Genomic DNA, 19,411 nt, shown 5'->3' on the forward strand with positions numbered 1-19,411 from the left:
ACACACACACACACACACACACACACACACACACACACACACACACAAACTCAAAGAAGATCAGAGAGGCCTAAAAGATGGATCAGCAGGCACTGAGTTCAATCCCTGGAATCCACATTATTGAGTTATTGAAAAGACAGAACTGACTCTCATAATTTGTCCTCTGACCTCCACATACATCTTGCTCCCTGAACATGAATGCAAAATAAGCGAATAATAAATGAAAAAAAAAGTTTAAAAGATCATAGACTTAAATGTGGGAGGCAAAGCCATAAAGTTCTTTTAAAATATTTAAATGTGTTTCCAATATAATTTTTAGCAGAAAATTAACCTCAAAATGGTACCATGAGTCATCCTTTGTCTGATTTACCTAAGTGTCTGTCTACCTGTGCTTTGAAGAGACACTGAGAGAAAACAGTTTAGCAGAAAAACAAATTATAGATGGTAAAAGCTGAGCCCCTTCCCCAGGATCACCTCTAATTTATTAGTTAGTCTTGGTTATGTCTCTTCTGACCTGTGGGTATTTCCTCTATTCTGCGTTGGGAGATGCCTGTAAAACTGTCTGTAAGTGTGCCGTGAGACTTTCTTTAGGTGGTCTGTGAGTGAACACTTCTGAATGTTGTTTTGTATTTGCGTGAGGACTCTGAAAAGGGATATAATTACACATTTCCAGCTTTTAATTCTAAATACTGTGAAAGAAAGGTGTAAATTAAATAATCAGATTACCATTGATTGATGGGACCTATGTCTACAAGTTTAAAGCAGTCATCACTTTTTTCAGCACGGCGGAGTGATAATTAGCAGGAGACACAGTTATCAACACTTAGCACATAGACGTGAAGACGCTCACTGCTTGTTCGGAACAGATGGAATATAGAGCCATAGGCTTGTCATACATTAGGTAATATTATGCCTTGAAATTGTTTTCCAGATGTTTTTAAGGTATAATTTACATGAGCCACACCAGAAGTTTATAAGATGCAAAGCTACTTCCGAGGGGAAGATTTGTATAAAGTCCTTTTCAAATAAAGAAAAAAAAAAACAAAAAGAAAATTAGAGCGTTTTAAAAGAGTTAGACCATGAGAAATATCAACATTCTGTGAGGTGAAACAGCACATCATCAAAAGTAGTGTAGGACAGGTCATTCCATAGGTAGAGCTGTTGTCCATGAGGAAAAGTCTTGATCTTAAATACATATTTGGGGTCCGTGGAGCTAACTGACGACTCTGAAGGTAGGCTTCCCGGTACATGCTACCTTCAAGTAGAATGTTGCTTTCCACATAAGACTGCACTGGAAAGCCTACCTAAACAACTACGAAATTTTATTTCTTTCCTCATACAACCTTTTTGGTATGGTTTATAGGAATTTTGGGAAGATGAATGTCAAATATCATCACTGGCCACCTGTCTTCAAAAAATAGTGGAGATTTCATTACGTATTTGAATCTAGCAGAATTGGTATTAACCAAATTTCTATAACACACATAAGCAACATGGCAAATTACAAGGTTAATGTTTTCATTTACGTTTTTATATTCTGTTAAACGCTTTCTTCTTCCCCTCCTCTCAGTTACCAGCACATTCTCTGTTCACCTGTTTAACCATCTATACCTATATATTCCATCTGTCTCTTCCAAACATTTGAAACTTCAAGTTGCCTTACTTGAGGCTCAGACAACAGAATCTAGCATGCATCTGAATGACATATAGTTGGTAGGATTTATTTACTCTTATGTGAAATCAAAAGACATATCCCTACGTTTCAAAAATGTTATAAAGCAAAGAACAACTATATTATAAAACAATTATCCTAAAAATCACTTATTTAATGAATTAAAATACTATAATGCCCATAAACTCAAGACCACTTTTGAACTCAATAGCTATTTTTTTAAAGAAGTCTTTTATAGATATATTAAAGTGAAAATTTATGTCAGGTACAGTGAATACATGCGCTGAGGCTTTAGAGTCCATTTAGGAGATAAAAGCTATCTCACAGAGCAGATACCTCTGAACTATCCTGGAGGAAGACAGGACAGTGTTTGCCTGAACTACTGATGAATAAAACACTCTGGTCTCAAGGATAATCATGGTTAAAGCAGGCAGGAGAGATGCTAGTTGTTAAGAACAAGGCAATCTCAAGCCCCAGTTATTTATGGCAGATTATCAGGCTATAAATGTCAAGTTAAAAAGGGAGAAAAAGAAAGACCACAGATTAACAGGCTTATGTGTTGAAACTTCATGGGTTGCATAATCTAAAAACTATATAAAAATATGAACTAGGACCAGTAGGTAAATCTAGTAGAGACTTAGAGTCACTCATGGGGACTCTCACTAGCACAGTGTCTTTTTCATGGGCCTGGTTGTTTCCAACTTTCCTGTTCCTCATCTGACTACAGATTCAGCTTTCCAAAGTAAAACTGGTCTCCGGGTATCTTTGACACTTGATCCCTGTCCACACATCTTCTGATACTGCCACTGTATTGTCCTCTCAGGTGTGCTTTTCCAAGGGCTTATACTCTCGGGGCCAAGTGCTGTGTCTTGCTATAAACATTGTTGCTCTATGTTTTCTTCTCTCTTGACATTAAAGTGACAAAGTAAGTTATAAACACACAATTTTACACTACATTCATTGAAAAAGTACCTATATATCATGTTGGCACTGATGAATAACATTGTAGTAATTAGCCATTGTGCATGATTGGCTTATTTTTGGTAGAGAGACTATAAATGTAAAAACAAAACAGTAAGGGCATAAGTAATGGAAGGTTCTTGAGATGACTCAGCCTTTTTTGTCTTTACCATACCAACAAAGGAGTTTATATTCAGCAGAAACTGTACTTTAAATTTTGAATTTGATTTATTTCCCCCTGGACTTACCATGTGAAGTTTACTATTCTCTTGAGTTGCGGGGCAGTGATAATGACTGCAATTTTCCAGTCAGCCACTTATCAAGAAGCAAATAACCAACACTCTACCTTGTACTGTGTTGCTAAGTTATGGCGTGTGGTGGGTTGGGTATGTAAACGCATTTTCAGCTCACAATGCTCTTCAACTCGACAATGAGTTTATCCAGATGTACTCCCATCCTAAGTACAGGAGGGTTTCCATTTTTTGTGGTGAAATATTCCACAGAGCAAGCAAAGGGGAAAATAGTGACAAAGCTATCCTGGGTCCCCTAGAGCATGTAGCATTTGGGACGATGCAGAAATAATGGAAAGGAAACATGTGGGCAGATGGAGCACATAGACGCAGTACCTGGGGTGCTACAGTGGCACAAATAGGGGTTCTCTGAGAGAAAAAGAGAGCAGGGAGAGCTGAAGCCCGGCAGTGAAGTGACAAGGATTGGTGGAAGCTAGGACCTTACAGTTCTGTCTTAAGATAACAATATGATTCTAATGACAGTGGGAGGCCATTCAAGAACTGTATCCAGGGAACTGATTTACTGGAAAAAATACTAAGATTTAGGAGGTCACCGAATAAGAACAAATGTCATGATAAAGCTCATTAGGATAAATAACTTGTAGCTCGAAGCTTTAAAATGGAAAATAAGATTAACGTTTTCCTTTGGAGAGAGGTTTCTGCTGAAACTCAACCATTCGTGTGTAACTTAGATAAAGCAACACACATCAAAAAGAGTCATTAGCGGTTTTAATTACCTAAATTTCTTAAATTAAGGGGTGCCTTGCTTCCCTGTGTAGCAGCAGTTACGGTCTTTGCTCTGCTCGGCGCTTTGTACTGTGCCCCCACCAGATGTTATTCTTATTAACTCAATGAAAATAGATGCAGGTGACGTTGCAGGTCACCATTGTCGATTCTAAACATATTCACCCTCCAAACGCTCGTCAACAAGACTAGCATCTGTCAGAAATAAAATCGCCTCTAGTTCTGCTTGTGCGCTCATTATCCTCTCCTAAGTTCCATCGCTGCTGCATTATTATTCAGTAAAAGCTGCCTTCTCTTTTTTTCTTTCTCAAAATAAGCCCTCTATGGAATATCATTTCTATGTGGACAGAGATTTCCCAACCAGCTTAATATGCTCCAGAGGACATATGTGTGTTCTAATGATGTTCTGTGGGTCCTGTCTTTACTTTTAACCCACGTCCTGCCAATTGGCAAGACACCTTGCTATATGCCGGTATGGGAGAGTGCCTGACACATGTGTTTTCTACATCTGCACAGTACTATTTGGCACAACTGCTACCTCAGCTTTCAGATATCAGACCAGATATCTGCTCACTCTTTTGCATCCGGTGCTGGTAAAAGTGAGATCAACTCAGATGACATGAAATTATTACGTATTTCTGTTTTAAGAAAACAGATGTAGATGCAATAGTTACTCTTTTGGTCAGGTATTCCATGGAAATTTTTAAGAAACTTAGGTATCATCTTCTTATAGGCTGTTTCTTTGTTTTTTTCCAGAAAATGCTTCCAGACTGCTCACTTTTATTTAGAAGACAATACATCCCCCCGAGTGATATCGACACCACCAACACCCATCTTTCCAATTTCAGGTAATGACCTAGAGTGAGCACAGGAGGAGCTGCTATATGCTGAATAAAAAAAAAGTGATGAGGGAAGGCTTGCCTTTACTAGAATATTTTTCAAATATCTATAATGCACATAAGTAAATATTTGTGTTACTAAAATAAGTGTTATATCATGTGTCAGGCAACCAACCACCTTATATACTGTTCTCATTAATTTCAAACAATCTTAATCACAGAGATGATATGACAAAATAATTAATAATTATTCTGGCATAATATGTAGAAAAATTATTAGGAATTAATGTTAGTTGAAAACAATTATTCTACTTGGGTTTTTGTTGTTGGAATTAAAAAACATGACAGAAAAAAAAATCTTGGGGTTTATTTTATCAAAAAATATCCAGTTTATAGTTCATCACTGAGAGAATCGGGACATGAACCCAAGGCCGTAACCTGGAGGCAGGACTTGAAACAGAGAACATGGAAGAATGCCACTTCCTGGCTCACCCTCCATGACTTGCTCATTTTGCTTTGTATACACCCCAGGACCACCTGCTTAGGAGTGGTAATGCCTATAGGAGGTTGGGATATCTCAGCTTAATAATTAATTTAGAAAAATTTTTCACAGACATGCCCAATGGACAGTCTGATGGAGGCAAATCCTCAGCTGAAGTTCTCTCATCCCAGGCAGCTCATTTGTGTCAAGTAAACAAAAACTAACAGCACAATAATGCTCTTACTCATTTCCCTTGCTGTAGAGGAAGCCTAAGACAAAATGCTCAGACTAACTCAAAGCAATAAATGTGGAAAAATAAAAAATAAAAATAAGGCTAATTAACTCCATGGCTGGCTCCTTGACCTCCCCCACAAGGGAGGAGCAGCCTTGCTAGGCCACAGAGGAGGACATTGCAGCCAGTCCTGGAGGTCCTCCCCTATCAGTGGACTTGGAAAAGGGCAGGGAGGAGATGAGAGAAGGAGGGTGGGATTGGGAGGGGGTGGGGGAGGGGGATACGGCTGGGATACAAAATAAATAACCTGTGATTAATATAAAAAATTAAAATTAAAATTAATTAATTAAAAACATTTAATTCCTGTAGTAGTTAGGGTTTCTATTGCTGTTATACAACACCATGACTAAAAGCAACTTGGGAAGGAAGGGTTTATTTCATTTTACAATGATCAGGTCTTATGCCACCTGAGGGAAGTCAGGACAGGAAAGCAAGGCAGGAACTTGAAGGCAAGAACTGAAGCAGAGACCATGGATCAACATCACTTAGTGGCTTGCTTCTTAGAGCTTGCTCAGACTGCTCACTTACACAACTCAGACCACCTACACAAGGCTGGCACAACCCACAGTGGGCTGGGCCCTCCCGCTTCAGTCATTAATCAAAAAAGTGACCAACAACGTCGGCCAATCTTAAAGAGACGTTTTCTCAGTTTAACATTCCACTTCCCAAATGGCTATAGTTTGAATCAAAATACCCTAAAACTAAGCAGGACAATTGCCACCCATCTCATCCTGACATAGATACACATACTATCAAACCAAAACATTTCCTTTGTTGTTGTCTCCAACAACGTAGAAACACGTGTTCCTATGATAAAGACAACATATATTCATATTATTGACAATATAAAATGTTCTAACTTTTAAAAGTTCTACAGTCTTTAAAAACTCAAACACTTAAAAAGTTCAGTCTCAAGATGGACGTGGTGGCACACGCCTTTGATCCCAGCATTTGGGAAGCAGAGGTAGTCAGATCTCTGTGAGTTCAAGGCCAATCTGATCTACAAAGTGAGTCCAGGATAATGAGGGTTCTGGTACCCAGAGAAACCCTGTTTCAAAAAACAAAAACAAACAAACAAAAAAACAAAACAATAACAAAAAAGTTCAGTCTCCTTTGAAGTTCGATTCCTCTCTAAAAGTAATTTCACAATTCCAAAGCCTTTTAACTGTGGGCTCCTGGAAAACAGAATGAGTTACATACTTCTCATTTCAAAGAAGGGAGAAACAGGGTATAGTTAGATCAGATCAAGCCAAAACTAAAATCTAACAGTCTACAGTTCAGTGTCCTACTGCTGGGGACTTATGATCTTCTGGGCTCCAAAGGACCTTGGCAGCTCACATCTCTGGCTCTGTCATCCACAACACATGCAAATGTAGGCTCAGATTGGCTCTGCTCTACACCCGCTGCTGTCCTTGGAGTTCATCTCATGGTAACGCTATCCCCAAAGCAGCAGGGCCCTGCTGCATCCTGGCAGTATGTTCCCCGTGGCCTCTCCTGTGGGCACACTTCCAGAACTCTGACCATGCCTTGCTTCTCTTCATGACCCTTTCAATCCTTAGGATTTGGGTACAATGGAGGCTCCACCTTCACCTGGTCCCTCACAGGGCCAACCCTCAACTTCTCTTCATGAGCCTTTCTTTTCTTCCAAACCAGTACTACCTGGGAAACTCTTCCATGTTACCAAGTTGGGCTGCCAGTACAAGGACAGCACTAGGCCCATTCTGGACTACAGCTTCTGTTGGTTGACTCGAGGAAATACTTCCCAGGAGATTTTTGCCTCAGTGATGCTGGTCTCTCCTTAATCACAGCTGGTTTTCCAGCTTGAGGTGACCAGATTCCTCACTCAAAATATTAAACATCCCTAGAAGGGTCACTAAGGGACTCTTGGATTTCCCTCTGAAACTTCACAAGCTATCCCTCTGTCATTTACACTGCCCTCAGCATAACCATCCAAGCACTGAGAAAATGCCAAAGGACGTCAAGGATTAAAAAATAAAATAACAAATACACACCTTTAGTCCCAGCCCTCTGGAGGCAGAGGCAGGTGGATCTCTGTGACTTTGAGGCCAGCCTGGTCTATAGAGCTAGTTCTGGAACAGTCAGGGCTGCACAAATAAACTCTGTCCCAAACAAACAAACAAACAAAAACAAAACGGAAAGAATACAAACACACATACACAAACACAACAACAACAGCAATTAATGAAAGAAAAAGGGAGCTGTACATGAAAGTGTTTAGAGGGAGGAAAGGGAAGAAGAAATAATACGATCTCAAAAAAAATAAAAGAAAATTATTTTTTTAAAGAGAAAGGAAGGATGAATTACTTTTAGAGCGGAGGAAGAAGTATAAGAAGACAGAGGTCGGGAAAATGACAAGGTTTTTACAACCAAGGCAAGAAAAGAGGCTTGTGCTCCTGTCCTGTTTCAAACTGTTTAGGTGCTCCACAGACTACTACCAGAGACCTGGATTCTGCATGTTGCTATCTTCTGAAATCCCATTAACAAAATTTTTTTAAAAAATAATCGTTTTTTCATTTTTCTTCCTGGGGACTGGAAAGCTCCCAGATGTCTGTGGAACTGGGATTTCCTTCACATACCCCATCATCATGGGCTTTGAGACTTGCTCCAGTATTAGCCGGAGGCCAGCATGGTGTGTTACTATCAATAAAATACAGCCGTTCAAAATCAACACTTGTCTAAGAACTCCCAAATCCTGCCCCTTGGGTGCCCAAAGAGCAGTCACCAAAGGCAGCTCCTCTCGCTCCCTCAGCCCTGGAACACTCACTCTTGATTACAGGGGTGCTCACGCTTCATGTAAAATCAGGAAATTTTAGTCTAGCTTGCAGACCAGTTGTCAAAGAACCGGGCGAAAGACATGGTGTGTCCGCAGTGCTGCACACGCTGGGCGTGGCAGGGACCTCTGGGTCTGAAGGACATTCCTGGGAACCAGTGGTTTAGGTGTGACAGATCATTTACGTTTCCCACCTAATTGCAAACGCTACTTTCAGGCAAGATCTTTCAATAGGTGTGAGCGTGAGAGTACACCTGGGTGGGTCTCAAGCCTCACTGGCTAACTCAACGTTAGTATTCAGGTCCACTCACCTATGAGGGAGAACAGATGGATTCTAATGTTTCTTAATCAACAAATTCTTAGTAACTGAAGCTTAAATTTTTTAGAAGGCCTAAATGCTAAACATCTGTTAATGTAAATAACTACTTCTGGTGAAATGTGTTTGATGCTTTCCTTGTTAGAGAAACCGCTTGTGAAATCATATACGGTGAATTACTATGTTTAATGTCAGAAAAATCTGTCCCAGAAAAATAAAAAAAAATGCAAGAATGCTTAAAATAATTTATCCTCTTCACGAATAAGTTGACTTCACTTACATGGTGTATTTTCAAGTTAAAATTTTTGAAACTTTACAAATTAAAAGTTCAAAGGTTTATATATATGTATGTATATATATATATATATATATATATATATATATATATATATATATATAAAGTTGGTAATTGCAATTTAGTTGGATTATCATGGTTCAATTTTGAAGTAATTTTCATCAATACCTTGTAATGGAAAAGATAGTAATTTCTACTGTTATCCTTTCTAATGTGCTTTTTTTTTTATTCACTTAGATGATATTGGAGCAATTCCAATAAAGCATTTTCCAAAGCATGTTGCAGACTTACATGCAAGTAATGGGTTCAGTGAAGAATTTGAGGTATGATTTAAATATGTCTGTGCTAATAATATCAAGTGTAGTAAATTTCAAAGATTCATGAGGGAGCTACTTCATGATGTAAAGACATTGAAATCACTTTTGTTTCTAGGAAAGATATGATATTGGTTCCATAATTACATATGTGCTTAGGAGATGTGTTTTAGTTACTAGCTTAGAAGATTGGCTTTCTGTTTTAAAAGCAGGCTTGGGCTAGTAGAAGAGACAATCATAAATGTGAATTCTCTCCCATTAAGTACAGACTGTTAACATTTCTTAAAACCTAAACAAGTAATAGTGATTAATTTTCATTTTCTAAATTATATAAATTATACTAAACTACTAAACTTGATGATTCTCAGCAAAACTAAATATAAACCCTTAATTGTAATTATGACACCTACACCAACACAAACTCGGAAGCATTTAGAAACGTTTATTATACAAAGCAAAATCACATCCACTTTTCAAGAAAACATATATTTCAAAAATCATTTGAACTTTATAATCAATATTTTTTTTCTAATGACACTGTTAAATGTTCTTAAAAGAAATGAAAAAGTTTACTGCAAGTGTCCAGCCCACTGAATTATCACTAAAGCATACTTCTCAAAATAAGGAGTCATGTGTCCCAGGTAAAATAATAAAGACCACACACACAAGGAGCTGCCTTTTCTGAGTGTTATAGGTTACTGACCAAGGGCTTCATACTCAACCTTTATCCACTTCCAGGAGTCGTGTTTTGTTATCCTGGATAATATGAGAATAATTGATGCAATCAAACTTCATAGAAATTAATTCACAACTGCTAAATAGTAAGCTGGGCTTCAGATCTCAAATCCTTTCCATTAACCTTAACATTAAGGAAGCAGTTGTCAGACTCAACTCCCCATCACCCAGGCTGGGAAGCACCACACTCTGCATGTCTTTCTATGTCTTCCTCACTCCCCACCTCCACAACACTCCCTCTCTTTAAATGTCTTGGAGCTCTGATCACAGGATTTCTTGTCCCTTGATTTACTCTGTGTACCCAACAACTTCTTACACCCAACAACAAATTCCTAGGAGTCCTGCCAGTCAATAACACAGGGAAGGAGGAAAAGGCCACACAATAGAAAACTCTCAAGTGAGTAGAAGTGAAATGTGCTATAGTATAGTTTCATGATTAAAGGATCATCTTAGCTCTCGTACTATAAGGCAGAGGTGACTGGAAGTACAGTATAGCTTCAGTTTTAACTTTGCTGTTAGACACCTGCTCCTTTAACTGATGGGATGGACCAGGCTACCACCAAACAGAGCTATAATTCAGCAGGGGAAAACGGGTGAAAATAGCTCTGATTTCCCAAAGGCACAAAAAGAAATCCTTAGCAAAAAAAAAAAAAAGTTAAAATTGTCTAAAGGTCAGTCATTAATTCACACCTATCAAGCCATCCTGAAATTGTTCAACAGTCCACAGAATTAAATATGTAATAACCACATTTCTGCTCAAAATATTCTCCTGATTCCATTACTTTTAAACTCAGTCTGATTTAAGAAAACTTCATTAACTGAATAATTACCCCAGTAACTAATAAAGTTACACCTTTTAAGGGGTTCATCTACTAGGTTGTTTTTAGTCATTCAGAGTATCTTGTTGCCTTAAGAGCTTTCATAGGGAAGAGTTGGAGCATTTGCAGGAGGCTAGATTCATCTTTGGGTTATGTTTTCTCCAAAATTAGAAGGCTTTTATTTTATTATCTCAGTTCTAAATATTTATAAATCATAAACTGATAGTTTAGGTAAGAAACACTTCTGGAAAAGTCTTTAATCTATTTTAATAGAAAGTTAGACAAACTGTTTTTCTGTGCCCATTGAAGTGTGGATTTTTTTTAATGTTCTACTAGTTAATCTATACAATGTAATGCTTTCTAATTTCTTTTTCAAAATGACAGTGTCTGTGATTAAAATTCTTTTAGGAGTATTTAATGTTTTGACAACTCCAAATATGTTATAAACCACCTAACAGGAAGCTAGTTTTTCCATAAATAACTCAAAAATGTATCACTAATTCAGAGTTTCAAATAGTGCTGTTAAGGTCAATTCAAACTATATTTGTACTTTAGCAAGTCCAATTACTATGACAAAATGGGTTATGGGATATGTGGTTCTTATTTGTATTTTAAATATTCATCATACCTGCATCCCCATGTAAACATGCTATTTTTCCATTTACATGATTAAGGTTCCAAATTATTAGGCATTTTGATTTGCATGCAACTGTTTGAAACATTCTGTTGTGTTAGTATGTGACAAATGTATTTATTGCATGATCATAGTTTTCCATTGTAAACCTAATATGAACACTTTCTTTTCTCATTTGTCGTGTGCTGTGGAATTTGATTTCTTTACTTTTTGGGCATTCATTTCCTCATTAGACACTGAAAGAGTTTTACCAGGTAAGGCATTATCTCACTGCATTTTCTTTTAGCCAAGAAGTAGTTGTAACATGTAAATTTGCATATACATTTTTTTTTTTGCTAGACTATTTTATTTGCTTTGTCTTCCTTATATTTAAAGGCACTTGTTTTGAAAGAACTTATGCTACAATGCTATACATGCCATTTTTTTTCCAGGAAGTTCAGAGCTGTACTGTTGACTTAGGTATTACAGCAGACAGCTCCAATCACCCAGACAACAAGCACAAGAACAGATACGTCAATATTGTCGCTTGTAAGTATGTCTTCACATATTGCAACACCATCGGCGCTCTCCTGTTGGCTGATGTCCACACAGCGTTTTCCAGTGGACCTCAGTGGGGTTGTGATCAGAGAGGGAAGTTTTCGGCCTACTAATACTAGCATCTCACTGGAGTCACTTGAGCACATGCTGCCATCGAAGGCATTTCTTCCCTTTATACAGAAGGAGCTTCTGTTTTAATCCAGTCATCTCCTCATGCCATGGACTGTATTTCTCTAACTGAGGGTCCGGCCAATGTTTATAGTTCACAGGCCAACTTCTACTTAGGATCCACTTGCTCTTATTGAATTTTTTTAGCCAGCTGAGATTCTCTTGGCTTACTCTTCCTGTTCCTACCTCTGCTTGCTTCCACACTTTTTTGGACTTCTTCCTGGGTTTTGCAAAGGATCCACTAAAGATCCTCTGTTCATTCCTTCTTCCATGTTTTCTTAGCTGCATTTTTCTTCTTGGCACTTCTATCCATAATGCGGTTTTATTTCTATCTACCTCCTATCACCATCTTTCTTCACTCCTGTTACATTACTTGTTCCTCCCTCATCTCCTCCCATCTGAACCCACTCTTTTCCTGTCTTTCATTAGAAAAGAACAGGCTTCTTAAAAGATAACAATAAAACATAACAAAATAAAATATAATAAGAAAGCAAAAACTATCACATCAAAGTCAGACAAGGTAAGCCAACGAAAGGGAAAGAGCCCAAGAGAGGCCACAAGAATTAGAGACCTGCTGGTTCACACACTCAAGAGTGCCATAAAACACTAAGCTGAAAGCTGTAATACATACGCAGAGGACTTGGTGCAGACCCACGCAGGCAGGCCCTATGCTTGCCGCTTCGGTCTTTGTGAGTTCATAGAAGCTTTGCTCAGTTGATTTAGAGGAACTTGCTATCCTGTGTCCTCCATCTCCTCTGGATCTCACATTCTTTCTGCCTCCTCTTCCCTGGGGCTCTCTGAACTCTGAGGGGAAGTATTTGATGGAGGCATCTCATTTACAGCTGAGTGATCCAAAGTGTCTTTCTCTCTCTCCCGCAATGTCTGGCTGTGCGGATCTTTGTATTTGTTCCAGTGTGCTGCAGGAGAAAGCTCTTCTAGTGATGAATGAATAGGGTACTGATTTATGAATCCAGCAGAATGTCATTAGAAGCCATTTTATTGCCTCTACTTTATATTTTTTAGGACCAGCAGTACTTGATTTCGCTCTAGGTCTCTGAGCTAGCCAGTGTCTTGGTTTTGGTCATCTAAGCAGTGTCAGGTATGGGTTTCATCTTATGGAATGAGTCTTAGGTCAAGTCAGACATTGGTTGGCCACGCCCACACGCTTTGTGCCACCATTGCCCTAGTATACTTTGCAGGAAGGACAACATTGCAGATCAAAGGTTTTGTGGGTTGGTTTATATGCTTCACTTTTGGTGGCCTGCAGAGTACCCCCTCCATGTCTTGAAATCTGGCTTTATGTTCCTTCCGCCCTCTAAGACGAAAAGGATGTAAAAACTTAGCTCCTTTTGCCTGTGAGCTTGGGATGCATTTACTACATGCCTTACCACAGGTTTCTTAAGTCCTCACTTCAGTCTAGTTGTGGGAGCATACAGAACTGCATGGTTCTCTCCTTAATTATCATGCTCTCTTCAGTAGTTTCCTTAGCTGCTGCCTTCTTTTCTGTGGCATTCAGACCAGCATTTATCTTTTTAGCAAAAGATTATATTACAGATTTGTTTCTTTGCCTAAGACATTTATCCTGGTTATGTTAAGAGGGAGCAGAGATTTCCATACCAACGGTACTGTTTTATTTCCCACCTAAAACAACCCGTAAAAATGGTACTAGGAGCTCTATTTTAGAAGTGCAGAAAAAGAAAAAAAAAAACAAAACCCTAATTTAAAGAAAGTATATTAGGTCCAGAATATAGAAATAGGTGAGCCTGCATCCAGACCCATCTTTCATGAGCCACAAATCTATTTACAGCTATCTAAGTGTCTGTACTCAGGCAGCCTGCTACTGTCAGGGAAGCACCAGTGCTGGGAATATTCGTGGAACTGCTATCACTTGGTCAGCACGCGCATCCTCATCCTTGTTTGGAGCCCTTCACAGAAGCTGCCAGGGGTCCTTCAGCTTCTGCCACCCCTGCCTCTTCCTCTCCGGCTTCCCATTCCGAAGGCATCTGCCACCGTCCTTCCTCAGCTCCGTGAAGCTCCCATCACCTGTCTGTCACTCTGCTGTTCCAAGTCCCTGTGACATTCTTAAGAATGATTCAGATTCCAGCTTCCTCTTGGCACTGTGCTCCTCCTGTCTAGGCACCTGCAAATCACTTTCTGTGATTTGCCTAGTCTCACTGCACTAGAGGCTGTCTTAAATTTGAGATCCCTGCCCATTTTTTTTTGTTGTTGTTTGTCAAATCAACATGCCTCAATACTTACTAAGGTATATTATTTTGTGTTGAACTCAATTTTGTGATAAAATCGTGATGTAAATATAGAAGACCATTATTATGAACAGCAGTCTGTACTTTAGTGAAATATATTCTCTTTTTGTTTCAGATGATCATAGCAGGGTTAAGCTCGCACAACTTGCTGAAAAAGATGGAAAGCTGACTGATTACATCAATGCCAATTATGTCGACGTAAGCATATTTGACTTAAAAATCTCATGGAAGTTTTGCTAAGCCCCGAGTTTATTATGCCACAATGATGGACAGAGACCATTGTATAATAAATGTTATCTGATATATAATGAAAATGCAAACAAACAGCGGATAAGTGGTAGGAGACCCTGTGGCTGCAGGACTTTAGATCAAGTAAGGCTGCTCTTAGAGTATTCTGTAAAAGAGGGAGGGGATTTAGGCTAAAACATACGTTCCAGGTAGAATGTGAATATTCAGTAGACTGATACCTCCATAAGTGTGAGGGTAGATCTAGTTAGTACTCCGTTTGAATTTTTCCATAGTTCCTGGCACAGAAATCACAGATGATCAATAAATCTAAGCTGAGAATTTCACACGGTAGGACTGAATAAAATGCCAGCGGTATTATGGAGCTAGCAGCCGGCCTCTGTGGTTTTAGGCAACCTCAAGACCTCAACTTTGTTGCACTGTTTTGAACTATAGATTAGGCATCATTTACTTAATTCTCCCAATGTGGTCGCCTGGATGCCAGCAGAACTCTGTGATTTCCCTGGCTCTGGTTTCACAGTCCAACTGTCTTCACGTTAATGCTACATTTCAACACTGAACTGAGAGACGTGAGTTCCTATGAATAGAGGGTGTTCAGCAATAAGAGCATCTGCTTCCTGCTTCCAGAGGAGACCACTTCCATGCCAAAAGAATGCAGACTTGGGAAATATAAATGTGCGCACCTCCAGCTCTGCTACTGCAGCAGTGATACTGGGCAGTCATTTAACTCCTCCAAGCTTCAGTTTCCTCCTCACCAAGTCAGGGCTGATGCTTCCCTTTGTACAGAAGATCAACTAGAGCAGTGTTTGCCAAGTACCAGCCCAACACTCCTTTTCCCTAAAGAGACAGCTGGTGATGATCAGCCAAGTTAGGTGTTTCCAAGAAGAAAGAGGCCATAATTCTAGCACTTTCCTAACTATTGTCAGCTAAGCCTTATTGCCTGAAAAACATTTAAAAATAACACAATTAAAGACTGGACTTTAAGCAGAGTAAATAGTTTTGGACCAACTATATCCAGAACAGAAATGCAAGTCTGTGTTTGTCTCAAAGAGAGTTAGTTTTGTACAAAATTTAAAATTAAGGCAAGGTGCTATCTTTACCAGGGCTATCAGTGTTCTACAGCTTTGCAAGTTCTTTGTGAAGTTGTCTAACATTGAAAAGGAGTGCTGACCTTTAAATTTCACAATTTTAAATAACCGTATACTCAGGTAACGAGACATACTTGTGATTTGTTTCTTTAGGGCTACAACAGACCGAAGGCTTACATTGCTGCCCAGGGGCCACTGAAGTCCACAGCCGAAGACTTCTGGAGAATGATATGGGAGCACAATGTGGAAGTCATCGTTATGATAACAAACCTCGTGGAGAAAGGAAGAGTATGTAGTCGTGTCATGACATGACATTAGCTGGGTGCTTTTAATTAGTTTATTTTGTTGTTTTCTGAGACAGGGTTGATCTTGATTTCCTAATTCCCCCTGCCTCTTCCTCCCAAGTCCTGGAATGACAGGGCTGTGAAATCATTTCCAGCTACTTCTAATCTTAATACAGTCCAAATTAGAAAGCATAATAAGTTATGAAAGGCCGTCCGCATTCTTTCTAATTATTTTTTATCTTTAGTTATGAGTATTTTGCCTGTGTGTACATCTGTGCACCAGATACAGGCCTGGTGTCCGTGAAAGCCGGAAGAGAGCGTTGGGTTCCCAGGTACTGGAGTTACGGTTTGTGAGTTGCTGTGTGGTTGCTAGGAATTGAACCCAGGGCCTCTGAATTAGTAACAATTGATTAACTGCTGAGCCAGTTCTCCATCCACATAGTATTCATTCTAGTATGTATCATGACAACTCAAAGGAAACTGCTGATATCAATCAAAATGCTTCATTATTAGGGATCAAATTATCTGCTTCTTCAATGCCTTCTTCAGAGTGTAAGTAAATTGACCTCATGAAGAGCAATTTAGGTTTCAATTCGTGGAACCTAGATTTGAGCACTGAGGTTGTGGTCTCTCGGTGCTCTCTGCTTCACTTTCCTTGTCTGAAGAGAACAGAGTGGGAACAGATGACCCAACGTTTCTCTTTTCTGACCTGTGATTCTGATGGTCCAGAGGGATCATCTACGACTACTTTGTCATCCCTTAAGGCGAAGAAAGAGACAATAGTTTAAAAGTTTAGAAGTCCATTAATAGGACTGGGGAAATGGTTCAGCTAATATAAGTGCTGGCTGCTCTTCCAGAGGATCCAGTCTTGAGGGCCAGAACCTCCATGGCAGCTCACAACCAACTATAACTTGAGTTCCGAGGGATCCTGGGCCATTTTCTGTCTTCCTTAGGCACCAGGTACACAAGTGATACATAGATATACGTGGAAACCGCCAATACACATAAAATAGCATACAATAATAATAAAGAGTCCATTTATGCCACTGTCCCAAACGTTTACCTATTTCAAGCGTGACATGCATCTTGGATGTTTGAAACATATAAATTGTGTCTTTATTTTTATTTTTCTTTTACAGAGAAAATGTGACCAGTACTGGCCTACTGATGGTAGTGAAGAATATGGAAGCTTCCTAGTCAACCAAAAGAATGTTCAGGTGCTTGCTTATTATACTGTGAGGAATTTCACCCTAAGAAACACAAAGATAAAGAAGGTAAGTGCGTGACGGTTCCTGTTGCTGTGTTAAGCTCCAAGCTTGATGAGGAAAGGATTTGTTTCTACTTAGCAGTCCAGGTAACAGTCCCTCCCTGAGGGAAGTCCAACAGTACAATTCCAATTCTAGTCCGTCACTGAGGGGAGACAGAAGAAACTCAAGGCCGAGCAGATGCCACGGAAGAAAGCTGCACGTTGACTTGCTCCTGGTGTCTCTCTCAGCCTGCTTTCTTGCAGCACCAAGACCACCAGCCCAAGGGTAGCACCTCCCACAGCAAGACAGGTCCTCCCACATTAGTCATCATTAAGGAAAATGTACCATTTGCCTTCTCTTTTGACCAGTCTGGTCGGGCATTTTCTCAATCCCACTTCCAAAATGACTCTAGCTTGTATCAAGCCAATGTAAAAACTATTCAGTAAGTTATAAATAACAGGGCATATACCACCAACAGACAAACTGAGAAAACTGGAACACATACTCACAATGAGATGTTATTTAGCCCTAATAAATAATGGCATCTGTGATTTGGATAATGTAAATGAACCTCGAAGACATTTTGTTAAGGGACATGACCAGGAACAGAAAGGCAAACATGGCGAGATTTTATTTACGTGTGGACTCATAGAAAGGAAGTCAGACTCATAGAAGTAGAGAGTAGAATGGTAGCTGCCAAGCTGAATAAAAAGAACTAGCGTGGTATTGACCAAAATGTGCAGGAAGAGATCAGCCAAGAGAGCTGTTGTATAATAAGGTGATTATAATTTAAATGATGCATTACAAACTGAAAATATCCTTAGGATAGATTTAAGTATTCTCAAGAAGCGTGTGAGATAATGCATATGTCATTTGGCTCTACTTAGCGATCCACAGTGTATCCAAACTTAAAAGATGCTTATACTATATATTCTAAATATTCACAATTTCTATCTGTCCATTAAAATAATTTTTAAAATAAATGATGGATGTGTCATCAGTTGTTTAGTGCATTCAATGTTTATTTAAATAAATGTATGATTTTTCCTTGCTGGATTTTTCTTGCTTTGATAAAACATTGATCAAAATCAACTTGGAAAGGAAAGAGTATAGTTTTCTTACTGCTTTTCATCAAAGAAAGCCAAAGCAGAAACTGAAGCAGAGATCATAGCAGATACTGCATGCCAGCTTACGCCTCGCTGCTTGCTCAGCTTACTTCTTTATCCAGCCTAGGCCTGCATGCCCGTGGATGGCACTGCCTACAATAGACTGGCCCTTCGAGATCAGTTAGCAATCAAAAAATTGTCCCGACAGACATGTCCAAAGGCCAATCTAGTGTAGGCAATTCCTCAGGCAGGGCCTCTCTGGACACAACTGGGAAGTCCTTGACAACCATGTTTAGTCACCACAGTGATAAAAAGCAAATTAGAGTAATAATTGAAGATATGGAAAACTCTTAACACAATGGCATCTTAATCTCAGTGATTTCTTCTACATGTCTAAGCATTAGTTATGCCTTTTGCACCAAACAGCAATGGTGCCGCTGGTTGCAGTCGACTGGCAGGTGAAAAGAAATTTCTGTCCCATGTAGACTCTACACACAGCGTAGTCCTGACACAACCCTATCACCCACCTGAATGGGTAAAAATCAAAATAAGTGAAGCAAAAATACCCAGGGAACAATATGTTTCTTGAGGTTTTCACAAGAAATAGGAATGATGATAGGTAGATAGATAGATAGATAGATAGATAGATAGATAGATAGATAGATAGATACATACATACATACATACATACATACATACATACATACATACATACATGGATGGACGGACGGACAGGCAGAAAGATATGGATGAATGGCTAGATGGATAAGAGGGATGAGTGGGTGGATGAACACTAGTGAATGAGCATGGTTACTTAGATGGAGTTTCAGTTTGGGATTGATTGGCGTGATTTTGAAAATGACCAAGTATGAAGTCTGTGGGGGTAGGATGAGAGTCTGGAAATTCAGGTAAGGCTTGCCCGGGTTAGAGCCCAAATCATCAAGACTTTAGGCTAACATTTCAGTTTCTTTGTTGTGGTCTTGAGAAGCAACTCTTCTTAAGGAAACCTCAGCCTTTGCTTTTATCTCTTCAGCTTCTTGGATCAATCTCACAACATGGAAGAGGAGGTGCTTTACTCGATCTACAATTCAATTTTTATTCATATATTATAAAAATATTCAGCCAGATCTAATAAAAATCAGAGACTTAAAAAAAAAAAAAACCTGCCATACTAATGACAACTGTCTAGCTAAATGGGCATATAAAGTTGACTATCATAAATAACATAGATGTATATTTGTATAAACATATATATATATATATATATATATATATATATATATATATATA

General features: G+C 39.0%; 1 protein-coding gene across 5 annotated transcripts in view; it reads left to right on the forward strand.

Annotated features, from left to right (window-relative positions):
• Nucleotides 1–19,411, forward strand: part of Ptprz1 (protein tyrosine phosphatase receptor type Z1) — a 176,234-nt gene that overhangs the window by 138,462 nt on the left and 18,361 nt on the right. For 3 of the 5 annotated variants that reach the window (XM_055608131.1, XM_055608133.1, XM_055608134.1), the window contains 7 exons: nt 4,423–4,514; nt 8,918–9,003; nt 11,415–11,435; nt 11,613–11,709; nt 14,266–14,348; nt 15,638–15,772; nt 16,908–17,042. In XM_055608131.1, coding sequence (XP_055464106.1) covers nt 4,423–4,514; nt 8,918–9,003; nt 11,415–11,435; nt 11,613–11,709; nt 14,266–14,348; nt 15,638–15,772; nt 16,908–17,042 — 649 coding nt within the window. The remainder of the gene's footprint in view (nt 1–4,422; nt 4,515–8,917; nt 9,004–11,414; nt 11,436–11,612; nt 11,710–14,265; nt 14,349–15,637; nt 15,773–16,907; nt 17,043–19,411) is intronic. The other 2 variants (XM_055608132.1, XM_055608135.1) reach the window with 1 other exon arrangement.

The sequence above is a fragment of the Psammomys obesus genome, unplaced genomic scaffold (genome assembly GCF_907164565.1).
Source record: "Psammomys obesus unplaced genomic scaffold, mPsaObe1.curated_primary_1811, whole genome shotgun sequence".
Lineage (NCBI taxonomy): Eukaryota > Metazoa > Chordata > Mammalia > Rodentia > Muridae > Psammomys > Psammomys obesus.